General features: G+C 55.4%; 3 protein-coding genes across 11 annotated transcripts in view; 1 reads left to right on the forward strand and 2 right to left on the reverse strand.

Annotated features, from left to right (window-relative positions):
• ACADVL (acyl-CoA dehydrogenase very long chain) overlaps window positions 1–5645 on the forward strand; it is a 64975-nt gene extending 59330 nt beyond the window's left edge. Inside the window, exons 1-20 of one of the 7 annotated variants that reach the window (XM_045570055.1) lie at window positions 460–624; window positions 700–775; window positions 1038–1103; window positions 1191–1263; window positions 1368–1432; window positions 1528–1662; window positions 2051–2195; window positions 2421–2550; window positions 2650–2775; window positions 3070–3268; window positions 3499–3603; window positions 4033–4119; window positions 4204–4266; window positions 4363–4464; window positions 4538–4635; window positions 4713–4785; window positions 4872–4944; window positions 5028–5100; window positions 5191–5266; window positions 5341–5645. In XM_045570055.1, the coding sequence (XP_045426011.1) occupies window positions 563–624; window positions 700–775; window positions 1038–1103; window positions 1191–1263; window positions 1368–1432; window positions 1528–1662; window positions 2051–2195; window positions 2421–2550; window positions 2650–2775; window positions 3070–3268; window positions 3499–3603; window positions 4033–4119; window positions 4204–4266; window positions 4363–4464; window positions 4538–4635; window positions 4713–4785; window positions 4872–4944; window positions 5028–5100; window positions 5191–5266; window positions 5341–5481 (1968 nt within the window). In that variant the 5' untranslated portion in view covers window positions 460–562 and the 3' untranslated portion in view covers window positions 5482–5645. Of the gene's footprint in view, window positions 1–459; window positions 625–699; window positions 947–1037; window positions 1104–1190; window positions 1264–1367; window positions 1433–1527; window positions 1663–2050; window positions 2196–2420; window positions 2776–3069; window positions 3269–3498; window positions 3604–4032; window positions 4120–4203; window positions 4267–4362; window positions 4465–4537; window positions 4636–4712; window positions 4786–4871; window positions 4945–5027; window positions 5101–5190; window positions 5267–5340 lie in introns of those variants that run through there. The other 6 variants (XM_045570052.1, XM_045570054.1, XM_045570058.1 and 3 more) reach the window with 6 other exon arrangements.
• Window positions 5646–5718: 73 nt separating this feature from the next.
• Window positions 5719–14126, reverse strand: DVL2 (dishevelled segment polarity protein 2). Of its 3 annotated transcripts, none has more exons than XM_045570049.1 (15): window positions 13644–14126; window positions 10851–10920; window positions 10419–10564; window positions 10191–10288; window positions 9924–10059; window positions 9702–9792; window positions 9481–9550; window positions 9235–9374; window positions 9076–9152; window positions 8383–8450; window positions 8107–8235; window positions 7870–8001; window positions 7553–7732; window positions 6882–7100; window positions 5719–6744 (listed from the first exon to the last, which is right to left on the reverse strand). In XM_045570049.1, exons 1-15 carry the CDS (start codon window positions 13835–13837, stop codon window positions 6302–6304), a joined length of 2193 nt encoding a protein of 730 aa, XP_045426005.1. In that variant the 5' UTR covers window positions 13838–14126; the 3' UTR covers window positions 5719–6301. The 3 variants fall into 3 exon arrangements, with proteins under 3 accessions (XP_045426005.1, XP_045426004.1, XP_045426006.1); XM_045570048.1 differs by having other exon boundaries at window positions 10179–10288; XM_045570050.1 differs by lacking the exon at window positions 10851–10920 and having other exon boundaries at window positions 10179–10288; window positions 13644–13712.
• Window positions 14127–14611: 485 nt separating this feature from the next.
• PHF23 (PHD finger protein 23) lies at window positions 14612–19084 on the reverse strand. Its single transcript, XM_045570060.1, has 5 exons — window positions 18826–19084; window positions 17201–17232; window positions 16957–17049; window positions 15532–16369; window positions 14612–15428 (listed from the first exon to the last, which is right to left on the reverse strand). The coding sequence occupies exons 1-5, from the start codon at window positions 18857–18859 to the stop codon at window positions 15214–15216; spliced, it is 1212 nt and encodes a 403-aa protein (XP_045426016.1). The 5' UTR covers window positions 18860–19084; the 3' UTR covers window positions 14612–15213.
• Between the last annotated feature and the right edge of the window lie 405 nt (window positions 19085–19489).

Consider the following 19489-nt stretch of genomic DNA (forward strand, 5'->3'; position numbering starts at 1 on the left):
AGTTAGTGACACCTCCTCGGTCTTAGAACACACTTGGGACATTCACACCCCAGCTTGAATCATCACCACCACCATACCCTCCCTTTTGTGTTAGTGGAGACAGATTTCATGAGGAACCCCAAAGAGTCGTCTTTTCCTACCTCTACATCTGGTATCTCTATCTTACACTTCTCTCTTCCCACTTCTCCCTTCTAACTCCCCCTGGGAAGTCCTCCATTCGGTCTACCTCCATCCCTCTGGCTGCAGCAGCCTATGCTCCTCCCTCTTCCGTCCCATCGTATCCCACCACCCCTTCAAGGGACTAGACTCTAGTTCGGACAGGCAGGATGAAGGAGTTTGAGGGAGACAAGGGACGCTTGGCGATCACTCTAGGTCAGCCAGAATGCAGGGGCCGGGAGACCCAGAACTACAGCTCCCAGCATGCCCTGCTGCCCGGAAGCCCCGCCCCCACAGCCCGGTGCATTGTGGAGAATGAGTCAGGGCTAGGGGCACCGAGACTTGGGCAGGAGGGACGTGAGAGCTAGGTCAACGCCCAGGGCAGCGGCGGCCAGAGAGCTCGGAGATGGAGGCGGTTCGAACGGTCTCGGGCGCGGGGCGGCTGCTGCTGAGGCTGAGGGGCGGAAGGTCCGTGTATGACATGAGGGACGAGGGGCAGCGGGTCTGGGGACCCGGCCAAGACTGAACCCCTACTCCCCACAGCTCATGGCCCAGTGCGCTCCTGGGGCAGCCCTGGCTTTGCCTTGCCCGGCGACCCTATGCCAGTGGGGCCGCCCAGGTAAGTGACAGTGGCCTTGGTAGGGGGATGTAGGAATCCGGACCGCTTCGGCCCCCATGTCCCTTCCGCCGGCAGGTGTCCCTCTTTGTGCGAGTCACCTGCCGACAGCTCTGGCACCGAAAGTAGGTGAAAGGGCAAGCCAGGGTGCCCTGGGATGAAACTGGGTGAAAGGTAATCGTACCCGCCCAGTCCCCCCGCTCTGTGCTCTCCTTGGCACACCGGAAGGCCCTTCATCTGTCTTGAGAATCATCTCTTTCCCCAGACAGTTCGGGAAAAGTCAGATTCCCTCTCCTCTGAAGCATCGACCAGGGAAAAACGGGCCAAGGCGGTATGTAGTCCCAAGGCCGCTGGGAGGACCTAACCCAGGGCAGACCCACCTCAGGCAGCTCCCTGAAGCTCCCTTCTCCCTGCCCAGGAATCTAAGTCCTTTGCTGTGGGGATGTTCAAGGGCCAGCTCATCACGGATCAGGTGTTCCCATACCCGTCTGGTAAGGAAAGGAAAGGATCATCAGAGCTGGGGAGGGACAGGATGGTTTTCCCTGACAGCCTCACCTGACCGGCCTGGCCGGCCGCCTGGCCCCCTACCTTGCAGTGCTCAACGAGGAGCAGACACAATTTCTCAAAGAGCTAGTTGGGCCTGTGTCCCGTTTCTTTGAGGTGAGCAATGACTGGGTTTGGTCCCTGATGGGGTGGGGGAAGATATTAAGGAGCTTACATGGAGCCTGGCTGTGGCATCCATGTGCCTTCCCCAGGAGGTGAATGATGCTGCTAAGAATGACACTCTGGAGATGGTAGAAGAAACCACTTTGCAGGGCCTCAAGGAGCTCGGGGCCTTTGGTCTGCAAGTGCCCAGTGAGCTGGGCGGTGTGGGCCTCTGCAACACCCAGGTGAGGGGATTCCCCTCTCCACTTCCCAATATCCCCATACTCCAGCTTGGCAGATTCACCTCTTTCTTCATCCGTAGGGCTAAGGTCTTTTTCAAACACCTGCCCTGGGGGCCTATGAAACATACACACTCACCCCTGTAACAAGACAATCTACACGCACCTCCTTCTGGTTCCCAAGTCCTTATAAATCTCTAAGTTGGGGAATGCCTAACAAGAGGATAGTAGGTAGTTTCCCTCCTACCAGACTTTCATGGTCTGGCTTCCTTCACTCCACACTCATTCTGTGAGGATGGCCCACATCAGGGCCTACCCTGTTGCCCACACTTTCCTGCTAAGGGCAGATCCCCATGAAGCTAGTTACAGCCCCAGACGCCTACTTCCCCTCCAGTATACCCGCTTGGTGGAGATCGTAGGCATGCATGACCTTGCCGTGGGCATTACCCTGGGGGCCCATCAGAGCATCGGCTTCAAAGGCATCCTGCTCTTTGGCACGAAGGCCCAGAAAGAAAAGTACCTCCCCAAACTGGCATCTGGTAAGATAATTCTAGGAGACCCAGGGATTGGGGGTGTCCTGGGCTTGGTACTGATTAGGCCAGTTGGCACTTAGATCACTGCATAGCTGGGCATTTTAGTTGGGGGTTATAAACTGGATGTTGCCAGAGGCATTAAGGGGGAACTGCCTGGGGAGAGGAGGAAGCCAGCTGAGGGAACTCTGATCCCCAACAGGACTCATGGTAAAGGAGCACTCTCCCCAACAGGAGAAACTCTGGCCGCTTTCTGTCTAACCGAGCCCTCAAGTGGGTCAGATGCAGCTTCCATCCGAACCTCTGCTGTGCCCAGCCCCTGTGGAAAATATTACACCCTCAATGGAACCAAGATTTGGATCAGGCAATCTTCCCATTTCTCCCCTTTTCCCACCTCTGCCCAGTTCCAGGCCCCACTGCTCTGGGTCCTCCATGTCCTGACCGCCCTCTCATTCTTCCACAGTAACGGGGGCTTGGCAGACATCTTCACAGTCTTTGCCAAGACACCAGTTACAGATGCAGCCACAGGGACCGTGAAGGAGAAGATCACAGCTTTTGTGGTGGAGAAAAGCTTTGGGGGTGTTACCCAGTGAGTGGGTTTGGGGAGGAAGGACCAAGGAGGCAGTACAGTGCTTGGGAGAGACGGTTGTTACAGGTCACCTTGGGAGGGTGTGCAAAAGCCAAAGCAAGTAGACAGCATGTTCCCTTTGAGATTAACATGTATAGAACTGATGTAAAGTATTGGCTCTAGCAACCTTGTCCAACATGTGGAAGCAGGACATAATGAACCTCCCTAGTCCTCAGTGCATTTAGCAAGTGTTCCCAGAACCCCAGTAGCAATCTGTTAAACACACCTCTGCTTTCTTGTCCTGCCCTGTCACAGTGGGCCCCCTGAGAAGAAGATGGGCATCAAGGCCTCCAACACAGCAAGTGTATTCTTTGATGGAGTACAGGTGCCAGCAGAGAATGTGCTGGGTGAGGTGGGGGGCGGCTTCAAGGTTGCCATGCATATCCTCAATAATGGAAGGTTTGGCATGGCCGCGGCCCTTGGAGGGACCATGAGAAGTATCATTGCCAAGGCGGTGAGTACCCGACCTAAGTCACTAGTTAGCCTGAATGTGAGTAACATGATTATCCTCCTTTCCATGTGTTCCTATTCCCATGCAGGTGTTCCCCACAGCAGACCCTGCCCCCTAGCAGCTCCAGACCTGCTAGCTTAGGTCTCCATCCACCTTGGACCCATCCCCAGCCCCTCTCCTAGGGAAACTGCAGAAACAGTGAACCACAGTGGGATGCATGTACCCTCTTCCAGGTGGATCATGCTTCGAATCGTACCCAGTTTGGGGAGAAAATTCACAACTTTGGGCTGATCCAGGAGAAGCTGGCCCGGATGGCTACGCTGCAGTATGTGACTGAGGTGAGGGCCCCTTTCCCTGGAGCGCTGAAGCTTTCTTCTCAGTCGGTTAGACTACAACCCCCAGCAGCACCTGGGGCAGTGGGTCTCCAGCTTTACACCAATGCCCTAGGGGATGCGGGGAGGCATAGCCAGCTCAGCTTCTGCAGAAGGACAAGAGCAATGCTGTTCTGCTGAGGTGCTTCCCAGAGGTGCCAGAAGTTAACTCTACCCCCACCCCACCCCTTTCAAGAAGTCAAGTGCCTGGAAGCACCAATGAACTGATTCAGGGGGCCAAATATTTAGATGTGCCTGACCTGACCACAGAGTTAAAGGTGAATAGAAGGGCCTGGGGAGCTAGGCCAGACCTGGTCTGAGAGATTTGGTGATCAGGTTGAGTCCAGTGCAGCCCTTTTCAACTTTCCTTTCCATGTTCCAACCATGCAACCTCAGTCCATGGCTTACATGGTGAGTGCCAACATGGACCAAGGATCCACGGACTTCCAGATAGAAGCCGCCATCAGCAAAATCTTTGCCTCGGTGAGGACCCAGGCATGCTGGGAGGGAAAGTCCAGTTTGGGATCTCAGCCCTAAAACCGATCTCATCTGGTTCTTTGTCCCTAGGAAGCAGCCTGGAAGGTGACAGACGACTGCATCCAAATCATGGGGGGCATGGGCTTCATGAAGGTACAGGGTGGTCCTTTTTGCATGGAGCCTCAGTTGGGCTGGGAATGGGTAGGCACATCTCAGCAGGAGCTTATGATCTGTCTTCCCCGGTGGTAGGAGTCTGGGGTAGAGCGGGTGCTCCGAGATATTCGCATCTTCCGCATCTTTGAAGGGACGAACGACATTCTCCGGTTGTTTGTGGCTCTGCAAGGCTGTATGGTAAGAAAGGAGAATAGGGGGAAGAGGTGGGGAGGACAATGAGTCCTGATTCTTGGACCCTCCTCCCTCATAGGAAAAAGGAAAGGAGCTCTCTGGGCTTGGCAGTGCTCTTAAGAATCCTTTTGGGAATGCTGGCCTCCTGCTAGGAGAGGCAGGCAAGCAGCTGAGGAGGTAGGTTTGAGGGTGCAGCGGGGCGGGGCAGGGCAGGATGATGTATGGCAACTGACCATTCTCCCCCTTCTCCTAAGACGGGCAGGACTGGGCAGTGGCCTGAGTCTCAGTGGAATCGTCCACCCAGAGTTGAGCCGAAGTGGCGAGCTGGTGAGTGGTCAAGGCGGGGGTGAGGCTGTACCCAGAGCTGCTGGTGCGGCTGTTCTGAGCCCTGCGCACCTTCCCCATCTTCTCAGGCAGTGCAAGCTCTGGAGCAGTTTGCCACTGTGGTGGAGGCCAAGCTGATAAAACACAAGAAGGGGATTGTCAGTGAGTGAGCTCAGCCTGTTCCCACCCCCCTCCTTTCCTCTCCCTCAAATTAATGCCCCCCACCCCTCCCATCTACCTGACAGATGAACAGTTCCTGCTGCAGCGTCTGGCAGATGGGGCCATTGACCTCTATGCTATGGTGGTGGTTCTCTCCAGGTGAGGCGGCAGTGAGGGAGACGTGTGCCACAGGAGGGGATGGGCCAGGGTCACAGTCCAGATTCATTTTCTCCTCCTGCTTCCCACCAGGGCCTCAAGATCCCTGAGTGAGGGCTACCCCACAGCCCGGCATGAGAAAATGCTCTGTGACACCTGGTGTACTGAGGTGAGACTCAGGCTGCCAAGCATAGGTGGGGTCTCAAGGCACAAGCCTGAACCTCTCCTTCCCTCTCTCCTCAGGCTGCAGTCCGGATCCGGGAGAACATGGCAGCTGTGCAGTCTGACCCCCAGCAACAAGAACTATTCCGGAACTTCAAAACCATCTCCATGGCCTTGGTGGAGCGAGGTGGCATGGTCACCAGCAACCCGCTCAGCTTCTGAGTACTCCCAGCCAGGGCCTGGCCTGTTTATGTGCCTTCTCTTAAGCCAAAGCCAAGGCCCCTTTCCTGGGAGCAGTTTGCCCTGAAGGGCCTGTTGCTCCCAGAACTGTGCCTGCTCTCAGGAGCACTTACTGCCTCACACATTATAAAGTTTCTAACAAGTCATGCTTTGCTGCTGTCTCAGTTCTTTCCCTCAGCTGCCTGCTTCCCTCCCAAAGAAAGGAGCCAGAGGCGTGGGGAGTTTGCCTCTATTGCTTTATTCGGTGTTTTATACAAGCGACTAAAATAAATAGAGTAACAAAGGCAGCTACATGGCCCCAAATGCCAAATACCCCAGCTTTCTTGGACTGCTGTCTAGGGTGACCAACCCCCTTCCTCCTCCCAGGGTACCACTGACCACCGCCCACCCTTTGCAGCAGGGCAGAGCTGACTGGGCAACTAGAGGAGGAGGTCACATTCTGGGGTTAGAAAACAGGTCCCAGAAGATGGGGATTCTTCATATAAAAGAGGAAATGTCTATTAAAAAAATAGTCCCCAAAATGTAAAAAAGTCTATTTTAACCCCCAAAAAGGCTTATAAAAAACAGTAAAGCTAAAAATAACCGAAGGTCCCTTGTCTACCCCTGAGAGAAGGGGGAGGAACCAGGCACTGCTGGTGAGAGTCACAGTGGCAACAACTCCACAGCAGCCGGCAGGCTGAGCCCAGGCACTGCGAGGAGTAAGGAGTGTGTGATTGACAAGACACCTAATCACAGAACAGGAGCCCCAAGCTAAGACTGGATGGGCCCAGGGTAGAAACCCAACATGACCCCACAGTGGGCTCTACATAACATCCACAAAGAACTCACTGGGGTTGCCCATGGCCATGTGGAAGCTTTGGCGGCTGGCTGTCAGTTCTGGGGGCACAGAGCCCAGGTCTCTGACTGGAGGAGCCCCAGGGGGCTGCACTGCTGGGGGTACAGGGGGTGGGGGCATCATGACCACCATCATGGGGTTATAGGGGAGGGCCATGCCAGGGGGTGGTCCATAGGGATGGAGCCCTGGGTGGGCTCGGAGATTCGGAGCACCCCCAGTTGAGCCTCTGGAGGGGAGAGGACCCCCATCACCAGTCCCACCAGGTTCCCCACCCCACCGGATGCTGCCCCCTCGGCTGGATGGCTCAGACTCACTGCCACTGCCAGACTTGGACTCGGGGGCCCGCTCCTCGGGCCTCCCTGTGCGCCCTGCCCCCCCATCACTTCGTGTCGACTCACTGCTCCGGCTGCCTGTGGGGAGAGTGGGGATGGGGCAACTGAGCCCTAGCCCAGCTCCACTGGCTTCCCCTATCCCAGCCTCCCCCCCCTCACTTCAGCTCTGCTCCGCCCTCAGACCCTGGCTATATCAGTAGCTGGGGGTGACTTACCCTCACTGTGCTGGCTGCTGGCACTGCCCCCGCCATAGGTGTAAGATGAAAGCTCATGGTAGGGTGGGGGCTGGGGGCTGTAGGGGTGTGGGGCTGGGTATTGGTAGGAGAAGGTGGGCAGAAGGGGCCAGGGGGTGGCCCCAGGCAGAGGAGCCAGGGTGTCCTGGTCTGAAGCCCCACTGGAGCCATCGTTGTCATTCAGAGACAGGTTGACCAGGTCTGGAAAGCAGGGGAAGAGAATAAGACATCACTGCTTCAAGAGGCCATGGCCTCAAATACTGAATGGAGGGGAACTGGGACCAGACCAACCCATGATGGGGTTTAAAACGGGAGGGGTCACAAGGGCCTCCAACAGGAAATTCCCCACCTCCTGCTGCCATCAGGACATGGGCACAGCCAGGGCCACCGCGAGCCCATATGCTTCTGTGGGACTCAGGAAGAGGTGCCTCTCCCGACAGCAGACACAGCCCTGCACATGGTGCAGGACTTGTCCAGCAGCACACGGGTGGACGTCAAACCCTACCTGGGCCAGTGAAGGACCTAGTACAGGACACATACTGCTCAACCCATCCTTGGTGGCCCTGGCTGGGTTTCCAGGCTAGGTCTGGGGTTGGAGAGGCAGAACAAGGCAGGCAGAGCTAAACTCCCAGGTTTGGGGCAGGGGCACTCACAACTCTCACAGCCACCACTGAGGTCCCCGAAGACATAATAACACTGCTCGGAGAAGGTGATCTTGTTTACGGTATGTCGGATCAGGCCCGCCTTGAGCAGCCCGCTGGCGTACTTGCGGGCCTCCCGCCGCTCAGGAAAGCCCTCCACGTGATGGTAGAGCCAGTCGACCACATCTGAGCCTGAGAGCAGTCACAGTGGAAAGAGGCCTCAGGGTCTCCTCCCAATTTCTGCCCTCACCCCTTGCCCCTCACCCATTCCCAGCTTTGGTCACCTCTTCCTCCCCTCCCCATGCCACCTGCCCAGGGCCCAGCTGTACCCAGAAAGGCATTAGGGATAGTGATCTTGAGCCACATGCGGTCCCGGACTTCCAGCCCAGACTCTGGAGCTGCCATGGCCTTGGTCACAGATGCCATGTCTGTATGGATGGAGAGGCCCCGGCCCTCACAGCCTGGCGGAGGAGACAATGGGTTGTCAGAGGTAGGACCCACTTACACAGGAGTGGCGGGTCAGGACATCACTGGTCAGCCTTTGGCGGGGTGGACTGGGGGCTCACCGTCAGGCAAAGAGGATCCAGACGTGATGGTGCTCATGGACGAGGAGCCTGGATAGGCTGGGAAGGTACCAGTCAGTGCAGCAGAGTGTGACACCCAGGCAGCAGGGTCAATTGGCTGGATGGGCTCATCTGGGACAAAGAAGGCCACCAAAATGACCACTTCTCAGTCCCAGAAAACCAGCCCTGTCCCTCCCCAACTCAGACTCTGGTCCCCACCTCTACCTGGCCCCTCCTCCACCAGCCCCAGCCTCAGGCACCTCCTTGAGCATCACTCACTTCGGGGGAGAGTGAAATAGGCCTGGGGAGAGGGATCCCAGCACTTGGCCACAGTCAGCACAATGGGGCTGTGGAGAAGAGGAGGCCAGTCAGGGGGCAGTGCGGGAGGAGGCCTCAGGAGGGCAGAGGCCTGGAACAAGAATGAACTGAGAGACAGAAAGAGGGCAACAAGAAAAGAGCACAGAGCACATACGTGGCTGGGCCAGAGGTAAGGGTGGGAAGGCTCCACAATGTGGATGACTCACCAACAAGAATAACTCTTAAAAACACACAGCTGAGTGAAACAAAAGAGTACACGCTGCACAATTCTATTCACAGAAAGTTCAAGAACAGGTAAAACTAAACTGTGTTGTTTAAGGATGGTAAACTATGGGTGATAAACTATCAAGTGAAACAAACATTTCTTTGTCACGGTGACAAAGAAACCAGGAGAGTGACTAACCCTAGGGGGAGTGCGATTGTTGGCAACAGGAAGGGACAGTGCAGGTAGAGGATTGGGGGGTATAGACAGTCTTCTATTTCATGATCTAGGTGGTGGTAACATGGGTATTCACTGTAAAATCATTTACTACGTTACACGTTTTCACTTCATGTACTGAGTGTTATGTCTCACCACTTACTAAAACTACAAAACAAAAGGTAAAAGAGAAAAAACAAGCAGACTGAGGACCTGAGACCAACTCAGAGACTCACCCCGGCTTGTGCACAATGTCCCTCAGCACCCGCACAGCATCATCATTGCTCATGTTCTCAAAGTTCATGTCATTCACCTAGACATCAGGGGAGGTTGGTCAGAAGCAGGGTGGGACCGGCTACAGAGAGCCCCTGCCCACTGGTCCTGCCCCAGCATACCTGCAAAAGCATGTCCCCTGGCTCGATGCGCCCATCAGCTGCCACAGCCCCACCCTTCATGATGGAGCCGATGTAGATGCCTCCATCTCCCCGCTCGTTGCTTTGGCCCACAATGGAGATGCCCAGGAAGTTGTACTTCTCTATGGAGACAGTCCATATGAGGAGGGGAAGCCCCAGCTCAGTGACTGCAGGGAACCCTGGAGACCAGGTCCTCCCCATGCCCCCAGCCTCAGGCTCCCTCTGTACCCATGTTGAGTGTGACTGTGATGATGTTGAGAGACATGGTGGAATCCGTGACGCTGCTGAAGGATGAGCTCTGTGGTGGGAAAAGGGAAAGGAACTACAGTGCCTGCCCTTCAAGAACCCAGGATAAGCCCTGGGTTCTGTCTGTGTTCTAGGACCACCTAAACCAAGGTCCACGCCCCCACCTTCTCCAAATCCCAGTTGCCCAAGGGGATCCCCCTCACCCTCTCCAGACGGGGTGGCCGCTGTTTCCTGCGCCGCCGGTGGCGCTTAAGGAGGCGGGAGGCACTGCTCTGCTCTGTGGAACTGCTGAACCTGTCAGGAGGTGGGAAGGGGAGCACTTATAGGATGAGGTGGTCACGGGGCCAAGAGAAAGAACGACAGGATTGACTGGAAGGAGGCAGGAGAGGGAGCTGGAAGCCCTAGGGAGATGAGTGGAGCCATACCTGCTCATGGTATCGTCCTCATCTGAGTCCCCCAGGCTGGTACTCTCTAGCTCACTGGTCATAAGAGTAGAGGAACTCTCGTACCCAGCCAGGTGGCGCTCCAGTCTTGAGGGGCCGCCAGGCCTGTGGCCCCCAGCTGCATATAAACAGGAAGTTTGGGAACCAGGCCTCCCACTCCTCACCCCCACCAAGGCCAGGGTCTGGCCCAGCCCTCCCTGGCCCCCAGACTACCAGCCTCCAGGGCCTGCCCCTCACCGCCATGCTCACTGCTGTCTCTCCTGCGAGGCCGCTCTCGCCTCAGTGAAACTACTGACTCGGTTTCCGTCTCAGGCTCCAGATTTTCATGGCTGCTGGACATATTAGGGCTAGATGGGCAGAAATGGTTTCCAATCCATGTCAGGAGAACAGGGCTCCAAATCCTCAGGTTCTCCTCCCAAAGGGTTTGGATTCCCTTGTCACCTCCCTCCCCTGGGCTCAAGAATCCAAAGGACTCACTGGAAGGATGGCGGCCTCGAGTCCCCAATGCCGCTGGTCCTCTCCGGTGGCAGAGCGGGTAACGGTGGGGGAGGAGGTGCCAGTTCTGTGCGAGGCTCATGGGCTGGAGGAGCCATCTCCGGTGGGGGATTATCTGATGACACTAGCTAGAAGGATGCAAGTGATAAAAAGCAGCTCAATTGAAAGATGGGGTATAAGAGATGGCAGTAAGGGAAAGGATTCGAAAAGAGACAGAGTCTGAGAGAGCCTGGAGAACAACCCAAAAAAGCAGTAGCAAGTATTAGAGGCTCCAGAAGGAGAAGGCTGAGGGGCTCCCAGCAAAGAGCCAAGGCCTCCAACACCAGGGATGGGGAGGGCTACAGACACAGACTGAAGCTTGGAGGATCGTGGCAGTACTGAGGGGACTGGGTCCTCAGAGTCAGGGTCCCTTACCCAGGATACCACCCTTCCATTGAAGCAGGGGAGGCGGGCACTGTCGTCTGAAATTTCCTCTTTCACCACCCTGCCGAGAGATCAAATAGAGGTCAGTGAGCTAGACTTGCGACCCCATTTGAAGGTTTTTGAAATCTTTATCTAGCTTAAGGATGTTGACTTTCTTCTGCCGTGTCCAAGTTCTCTTCTCTTATGCTGAAACAACTCACTCCTACACCCAAGAAATCTCCAAACTCAATTCCCTTTCCTTATTTCTTCTTCTCTCCTCAGCTCATCCTCAGGGGCACAGTACTGCTACAAAGACATCCTTGAGTCTGATTCAAACCTGTCAGTCAAATTTCAAAGGTAATCCTCTATGGTTACCAAGCTCCCCAAAACATCTAACTTAAGAGTCTTGGTGGTAGCCTCCCCTCAATCCCGTTCCTGTTCCTTACACACCTTTCCCAAAAAAAACTTTGGTCCTCATCTTGTCTCTGCTCTTACACTTTCCTTTAGTTTTCTCTAATTCACTTCCAGAAAGCTATCCAAAGCTGTTGTCTTTGCCTAAGTAAAAACGCCCATTAGATCAAACACTAGTACCTCCTCATCAGGCTGAGTTTCCAAGCCAGCCTTCCCATTCTCCTCAGCCTCACCTGGCACAAAACTCTGCACTAAGCAATGTTTCGTTTTTTTTTTTTCTTTTCTGTTTTTAGAGATGGGGGTCTCATTATGTTGCCCAGGCTGGAGGGCAGTGGCTATTCACAGGCATGATCCCACTACTGATCAGCGTGGGACTTTTGACCTGCTCCACTTCTGACCTGGACCTATTCACCCCTCCCTTAGGCAACCTTGTGGTCCCCTGCTCCCAGGAGGTCAGCATACTGATGCCTACCTTAGTGCAGACACCCGACTAGCATAGCACAATACAGCCCAAGCAATCCTCCCACTGTAGCCTCCTGAGTAGCTGGAACTACAGGGTTACACCACCATGCCTAATTTTTTTTAATTTTTTGAGACACGGTCTTGTTCTGTTGCCCAGGCTGGAGTATAGTGGTGTGATGATAGCTCACTGTAGCCTTGAACTCCTGGGCTCAAGCGATCCTCCCAGCTCAGCCTCCCGAGTAGATGGGACTACAGGCATGAGCAGCTCTGCACCTACCTGCTTGGCCTGACAGATCCCAAAGCCCAGCATTGGAGGTCTTATCTCCCATGGATTCCTTGAGGTGGACTTGACTTGCCCCTTCTTCTCAACCACAAAATCAAATCACTAACACTTACTTTGTTCAACACTATGTCTTGGCCACACAGCACAGTATCTGACATTTACCAGACATTAACAGCTATTTGTTGACTAAATTAATAAACATATAAACCACAAGAGTCTAAACCCTAGTTCCTTCTCTCTCTTTCACATACACACCCTCACCCCCAAATTAGGACATCATGTTTGATTAACCCTTTAGCCTAAGATGGTTGTGGGAGCCTGGACATATGCCAATTTAATCCATTTGCTATCAATGTGACAAGACAGCCCAGTCACTACCAATTTATCTCAGCATAAGGTAGTATTCTTCCCAGCATAACCCAATCTCAACATGGCTCAACCGACTCTAAGATAAATTATTCTGTATCATCATAACCTAGTTTATGGACTAGTCAGTCTCAGTACTAATACTGACAATCAGCACTGACCAAGAATTTCCATGTACCACGCACCTAAACTATGCATTTTATTCTGTGATTATTTCTGTGTCATAAATAAAGAAATCAAGGCACAAAGGTAAATAAATTACTCAAGATTACACTGCTGACAAATAAGAAAATCTTGATTTAAACCCAAGACAACTTTCAAGATAGTATCCCTCTCCTAATACAGAACAATTTTTCCAGGTACAGTCCAGTTTGTTCCATTCTCCTAGAACCCACAATATCCCAACTTAATCCAACCTGCCTTCAAAAAAGCAGGAGGTTGAGGACCCAGAGGGCTCAGTCCCAAAGGCCATAAACACAAAAGAGCTTACTCTGCATTATTTACAGTCCCAGTCTAGCCCAGGATAGCCCAGAATGTCCCAAATTACCCCAAGATAGCCCAATCTATTCCAGCACAGCCCACGATGTACCAACATGCTGCTGCCTGCACCAATATAGACTAAAATATCCCAATACAGCTGTGTATACTAGCACAGGCCCCAACAGTCTTCTCTGCCCCTATACTGAGTGCCCCAATAAAACTATGTCTGACCCCAAGAGAAACAAGGATTAACCAATAAAATCCAATACAGTCCAGAATGGCCTGTTTCTCCAGGGCAGCCTAGAACATCCCAATAGAGCAATCTTTGTATTAGCATAGACTAGAATAACCCAAAACAATCCTGTCTGCCCTAGTATTGGCCAGAATGTCACCAAGTTGTTCCCATATAGCCCAATCTATATTAAGAAATTCCAGAATACGTAGCCTGTGTGCTACAAGACTGTTCAGAACGTATTAAACTTCCAGAAGATAGATCAATCTACTCAGTCCAGAATATCCCAAAATAAACCAGTGTGTCCCCATCTATTCCAGTGTAGCCTAATCTTCCCTAACCTGCTTTGGTATTACCCCAGTTTGCCCTCCTATGTAGCTCCGTGTCTCGATCTGTTCAAGCACAACCTTGTCCATCCTGGGATGGCCAATCTACCTCAGCATACATAGTACAACGCGCTCCACCATAGCCAGAAAATGCCAGTATGGCCCAGAGTAGATGTGTGCCCCACCTTGTCGTCCAATCCACCCTAGCATTGCTCCCATCAGTCCCATCTAGGCCTCGCGCTCACCCGAAATCCTGATCCATAGACTTGAAAAAGTACTTAGCGCCCGCGGGCCGCTGCAGAACGCTCTTGAAATCGCCGAGGGTGATGCGCTCGGCGGGGACGGGGATCTTCACCAGGTAGGGCGTCTCTTCCTCATCCAGGTGGTAAATCACCTTCGTCTCCCCGACCCCACCGCCCCCTGTGCTGCTGCCCGCCATGGTCTCGCCCGCGCGCTCCCGGGATCCACCGCCCACCCAACGGGGCTAATCGTCCCCGCGGCGCCTGCGCACACCCGCAAACCTAGGCGCGAGCGCGAACAGGACCAACCCAGACCCCGACAGATGCAAAGAGAAGGTGGGGGGGGGGTCAGCGCGGTGGCGGCGAGGGGCGGGGGCGGGCCGTGGGATGCAACCCAAAGCCGCGGACTCCGCCGCCGCCGCGAGCCACTGCCGCCGACCTCGCGAGCGCCCTCCAGGTCCCCGCCCACCTCTCCCCATGTCACGTGACACAAGCTCGCCCGCTCCACGCTCTTCCGTCGTCCCCGTCACGTGACTCCTATCGGGTCACGTGACCGTACGACTCCCCAGTGCCCCCGCCACGTGATCGCTGCCTTCGGCAACGGTCTCCCAACCCTAAACGGCCCCGCCCCCAAACATCTCCCCTGCCCGGGGTCCTCTGAGCACCCAGATTAAGCTGGGCTCTGCCCTCAGGAAGCAGGCAACCCGCTGGCACCCCAGTTTACCCCACTCAGGCAAGAGCGCGAAGCAACTCTGACCCACGGGAGTGTTTGTGCAGGGACTGAGGGTGCGGATTGTGGAAGGGCCTAGACTGGGGTTGGGGAGAAACATCAGATTGAGGCATAGGGTTGGCTGTTCCAGAATACCTTAAGGGTGGCCCAAAGGCGTGTCATTTTAGGTTTCAGGCCCATCTCTAACCAGTCTTCAGTCGGCTTTTCCAAAGCCTCCCTCCCAAGCAGGACAGTCAGTGAGGGCTAAAAACACCAAAGAGCCCACTCTGCTTTATTTACAACACGCAGGCTGTCTGTACAAACAGCTGGCCAATATTATTAAAAACAAAAGAGGTGAGTGAGAATCGTCACCTTTCTGCTTTCCTTCCTCGCTTGGCCAAGCTCTAGCACTCCACCTTTGAGCTGCCATGCCCAAAAGAGGAAGTCCAAAATTAAAAATACAACTGGTGGAGAAGAAAATAAATGGGGAGAGAAATAGAAGAAAAGATGAGGGAGGGGAGTGCTATATTTACACTAGAGTTTTATAGATAACTGTCCCATTCCATCCCAATTCCAACCCAGGCCCAGAAAGTGAGGGGTGACAGGGCCAAGAGACACAGATTATGTGTCTAACAGACCCAGACAGCCTCCCACCCCCAACTGTAATGGGTCCGATTTCAAGTTCACAGAATGGGGAGGAAAGACAGGGTAGGAATTTGAGACTTATTTTCAAACAAGTCTCCCTTGAGAATTCCTGCCTTGAAAAGGGGACAGTATCCAAGCTCCAGGGGATAGGCTGAGGACCCTGAGAAGCTCAGTTCCCAAGTCATGTTGTCATTTGGAAGTTCCAGCTTAAAGTTGGCGCTATCAGGGTTCTCCAGATTTTGGAGGCCCCACTAACCGCCGGGCCTCTGGCCGCAGTTCCTTGCATTTCTGGCAATAAAAGAAGTCAGGGACATTGGTCTTCTTAATCTTAGCACAGGAGAGGTGGATCCACGTCCCACACAGGCTGCACTCAATCATGGGCCGCCCTGCAAAGGGCTTTCGGCAGTAACACGTGATCAGATCCCATGAGTCATCACCTAGGGAAAAGAAGGTTTGTTTGGTGTTCTGCCTGACCGCTTGGATCCAAAACACCCCCAACCCCTCATCCAAACGGCCTCTGGGCAACCCCAAACCTCTCACCTGATTCTACCATGATGTCCTCATCCATGACCCGCATTTCACCTTCACTGGAGCTGGCATCTCCATCTTGGCTTGTCTCAGTGCTGCCCACCTCCTTGTTTTCACTGTCAGTGGGAGGGGCTCCTTCAGGGTGCACTGTGGCAGGGGGCCTAGGAGCCTCAGGGGGTGTTGGGAGCACAGGGGCTGGGGCTTCACCCCCTACCACTGCTGCCATCTCCTCCTCCTCCTCCTCTTCTTCCTCCTCCTCCTCCTCTTCAGAGTCTGTATCACTGGGGGGTGCCCGGGGAGGCCCAGGAGGTGGGAGTCTATCTCCTCGATCTGCCTTTTTTAACTTCCGTTTCTTGCTCTTTTTGATTCGAGACCTCTTTTCCCCATCACCAGGAGCTGGCCGAGGCCTCCGAAGCACCCCAAAGCCAGCCCCTGATCCTGGCCCCAACTTTCGGTTCTTTCGGTCCTTCTTTCGAGGAGGCTGGGAAAGGTCTCCCTGGGAAAGGGGCACTGGGGTGAGAGCAGCAGGGGGCCGGGAGGGATGTGTCAGGGATGTGGGAGACAGTGGAGATGCCACTTTGGGCCCATCCAGATCAAAGAGAGAGTCCTTGAGCTTCATCTTCTCAAGCAGGGTGGCACTGTCAGGGGCCTGGAGACGAGAGAAAGTGGACCTTGGGGGTCCTGGCTGGGTGGGACCTGCTTGGGCAGCTCTCCTCTTAGATGACTTTGCTTTCTTAACAAAGGTCTGGATGGTTCGAAGATCTGAGGGGGCCGAGTCCCACCCATCACTGTCTGCTGCACTCTCACCTCGCAATGGAGAGCTGGAGCCAGAGGCTGGCCAGTCACTTTCCTTAAAAGGAGTAAAAGACCAGGATTAATTAGCAGGAGCCTGGTGTCATCTCAGCCCCTCCACAAACCCAGTCTGAAAACCAGGGACTAGATCTACCCTAAAATATCCTACCCAACCTCCAAATCTCACAGTACTCAGAAAACTTATTAACATACCAATTCCCATCAACATCTCCTCTGTCATGTGCCCTCTGCCCTCAAGCTCTAACCATCTCCCCACAGCCCCCACAGGGCCTTTGAACACTGTATCCCCCAAGGTACAGCCATATTTCTTTCCCTGTATTTCTGTACAGCCTTATTTGTTACTATTTTCACCTTCCTAAATTTAGTGAGAAACACCTTCCAAAACCATGCCAAAATCTTGACCAAAGCCTCCAAGTCCCCTCTCCCTATCACTGGTGCTCAAGCTAGTTATCCCCTCCCTCCATACCAGCTTTCCTACCACAGCTCTAGGAGTTTCCAACTTCCCTCGTCTTACATATAATTTATGGGGGGCTCCTCCCATAAAGTAATACAGTCCCATTTGCACAACAGCCCCTCTATAGTCCTAGGATACCAGCCTTAAGTCAGTCGTCCTCCTGTCCCTACCTCTTTGCTAGGGGGGATGTAACCAGCGTAGGCTAAAACAAAACTGCAGAATTTGTTGAAATCCTCTATTGTTCTCCGCCGTTTCTCCGGTGGCTGAAAGGAAGGAAACATGGATAACATGGAATCCAGACAGGAGTTTAAGAAGCGCCCTAAGTGAGAAATGTTGAAGGGGCGGAGGAGGGATGGGGGGAGGGGAGATTGTCAGGCAGTGATACTATGCTGCAAAGGTAAGAGGAAAACTCACCTGAGTCTCTGGTTTAAGGGTCGGAGGTGGATCTGTAAAAGCAATAAAAGCTGACTCAAGACATTAAAAAGCAATCTGTGTAAAACCTCACCTCTAAACCCTGTTGGCCCCAAGTGAACCCCCTCCTCTCCCAGGTCCCTGGGCCAGACCAGCAGGCCCCCAGCTGTGCTGGACCTGCCCCTGCTCCCCCTTCCGCCCTATGAGGAGCGGAGTCTGGGCGCGGCGCCCTCTCAGGCCTCGCTATAGCGCTCCCCTTCCCCCACCCGGAGGCCCGGCGCCCCGCCCCCCCAACACACGGTTTCTCTATAGACTCTAGTCTACTCGGATCTCTCGGCGCCCCACCCCGCCATACCGCTCCCGGACCGAGCCCAGGCCGCCGCCCGCCCAACCCCCGTCCTTCACACGCGCTCAGAGCCCCGAGTTCCTACCCGACCGCGCTCTACCGCCTCAGGCCCTCCGAGAGCGCACACGCCGCCCGCCGGCCCCCAGGGTCCAGGATGACCACGCTGAACCGCTCCCCGCCCTCCGGCCCTTTCCCTTCTACTCGAGCACGAGGCCCGACGCGCCCCTCACCCCCACCCCAAACACACACAGGCACACACATCCAACGCTACTTCGCGTCCGGGACAGACCAAAGAGCTCCAACCCGGACGCGGCCCCACCTGCCCCCCGCACCGCGCTCCCCACAATTTCGTCGTCCCTCCGCCCCCATCCGGGGCTTTGGCCCCTCCCCGTCTCGAGCTCCTCGGGCTCCCTACCGGGCCCCCGGGCCCTGTTCGGAGCTCTCTATGACCGCCGTCCCCCCCCCCCCGCCCCCGTACTCACCAAGTCACCAGGCTACGGACCCCTAAACTCTAGCCCCCTCCCCCCAACAAGCTACTTTCTCCACAGCAGCCCCTGCTACTGCCGCCGCTGCCCCCCTCATCCTCCGCAACTCCCAGGCTCTAACCCTCACCAACCAACACCCCCCCACACACACACACACAAGTCGCCGGTCTCAACCCCCCCACCCCGCCCCACCGCCCCACCGCCCCCTTCAACTACCCAGCTCGCCTCGCTTCCCGACTCTCTCTCCCCACAACTAACCCCCACTACAGGTCCCTCTACTGCAGACAATACCCAGACCCTCTCTTCTCCCCACAACTACCTGCCCACCCCTCCAACAATCACTGGGCTATCCTCCGGCGGCAACTACTCCGAGCTCCGGCTCCGCGGCCACAAACTCCCCCACCTCGGCGAACTACCGGGCCCCTCACTCAGTCCTTTAATACGTCTTCCCTCCTCAACAACTCTCCGGCCCTCAGATTCCCCCAGCTCCAGGGCCCCAACCTGCCGGTGGCTCTTTCGGCCCCTAACCCCCGAAGCTCCGGGTTTCCAGCTCCTATCCTCCGCTCCCCCACCTCCCCCCCACACACAGTGTCTAATCGCCAACTACCTCAACCCAGTCTTCCACTCCTCTTTCTCCAAGGTCTCTCAACTCGTCGCTCTCCCACCTCCAGGGCCAGGCCCCCGACCCCCTCCCTACAGTCCCCTGCTGGGCTCCGGGGCTCGACCTCCAAGTTTGCCAATTGATTTCTCGCCCACCCCCACGCCGGCTCAGCGCTTGGTGCCGGTCGAGAGCTCACCTTCGGGACTGGGCTCCGCCATGGCTTCCAGCATCGCCCCCTCCCCTCCTCCCGGTCCGGCGCCCCCCTCCCCTGAGCCGGGGATCCCAGTGCCGCCTCTAGTGCTCTGGTGCTCCTACTGCTTCGCTCCACAGAAGTATCCACCTCAGCCTAGTGGAGACTCAAATCCGCTAGCCGCTGCCGCCACCTCCCTCTACCACTGCCTCCCGCACTCCCGGACCGGGGCCCCCCTCCCCCCGCGCCGCCGGCCGCCTGCTCCCTCCTCCTCTTCTCTCTTCCCTCCCTCCTCTTCTATCCCCCTCCCTCCGTCGGCGCCGAGGCGCAATGCACCAAGGGGGTTGTAGTTCGTCTGGGGACAGCGGAAAGAGGACTGCATGAGGCTCTAGAACTTCAGTTCCCAGCAAGCCATATGTTGGCGCAGGCGCACTACGCCGCTCCCGCCCCCCCGGGGAGCGGCCGGGGGGACTGGGATCAAGACGATAGAGCGGAAGAGCACGCGCAGGCCCGTGGGAAATGTAGGCTGGGCGGGACCAAGAAAGAAGAGGAAGAAGCGATTAGAACTCTCGGCCACCATACTGCCTCTTTCTGCATAGTCTTTCTCCTCCCGGGGACCGCCCCACTTCCGGCCAGTCGGAGAAATGATCGTCGGGACATGAAGTTCTCC

Source organism: Lemur catta, chromosome 15 (genome assembly GCF_020740605.2).
Source record: "Lemur catta isolate mLemCat1 chromosome 15, mLemCat1.pri, whole genome shotgun sequence".
NCBI lineage: Eukaryota > Metazoa > Chordata > Mammalia > Primates > Lemuridae > Lemur > Lemur catta.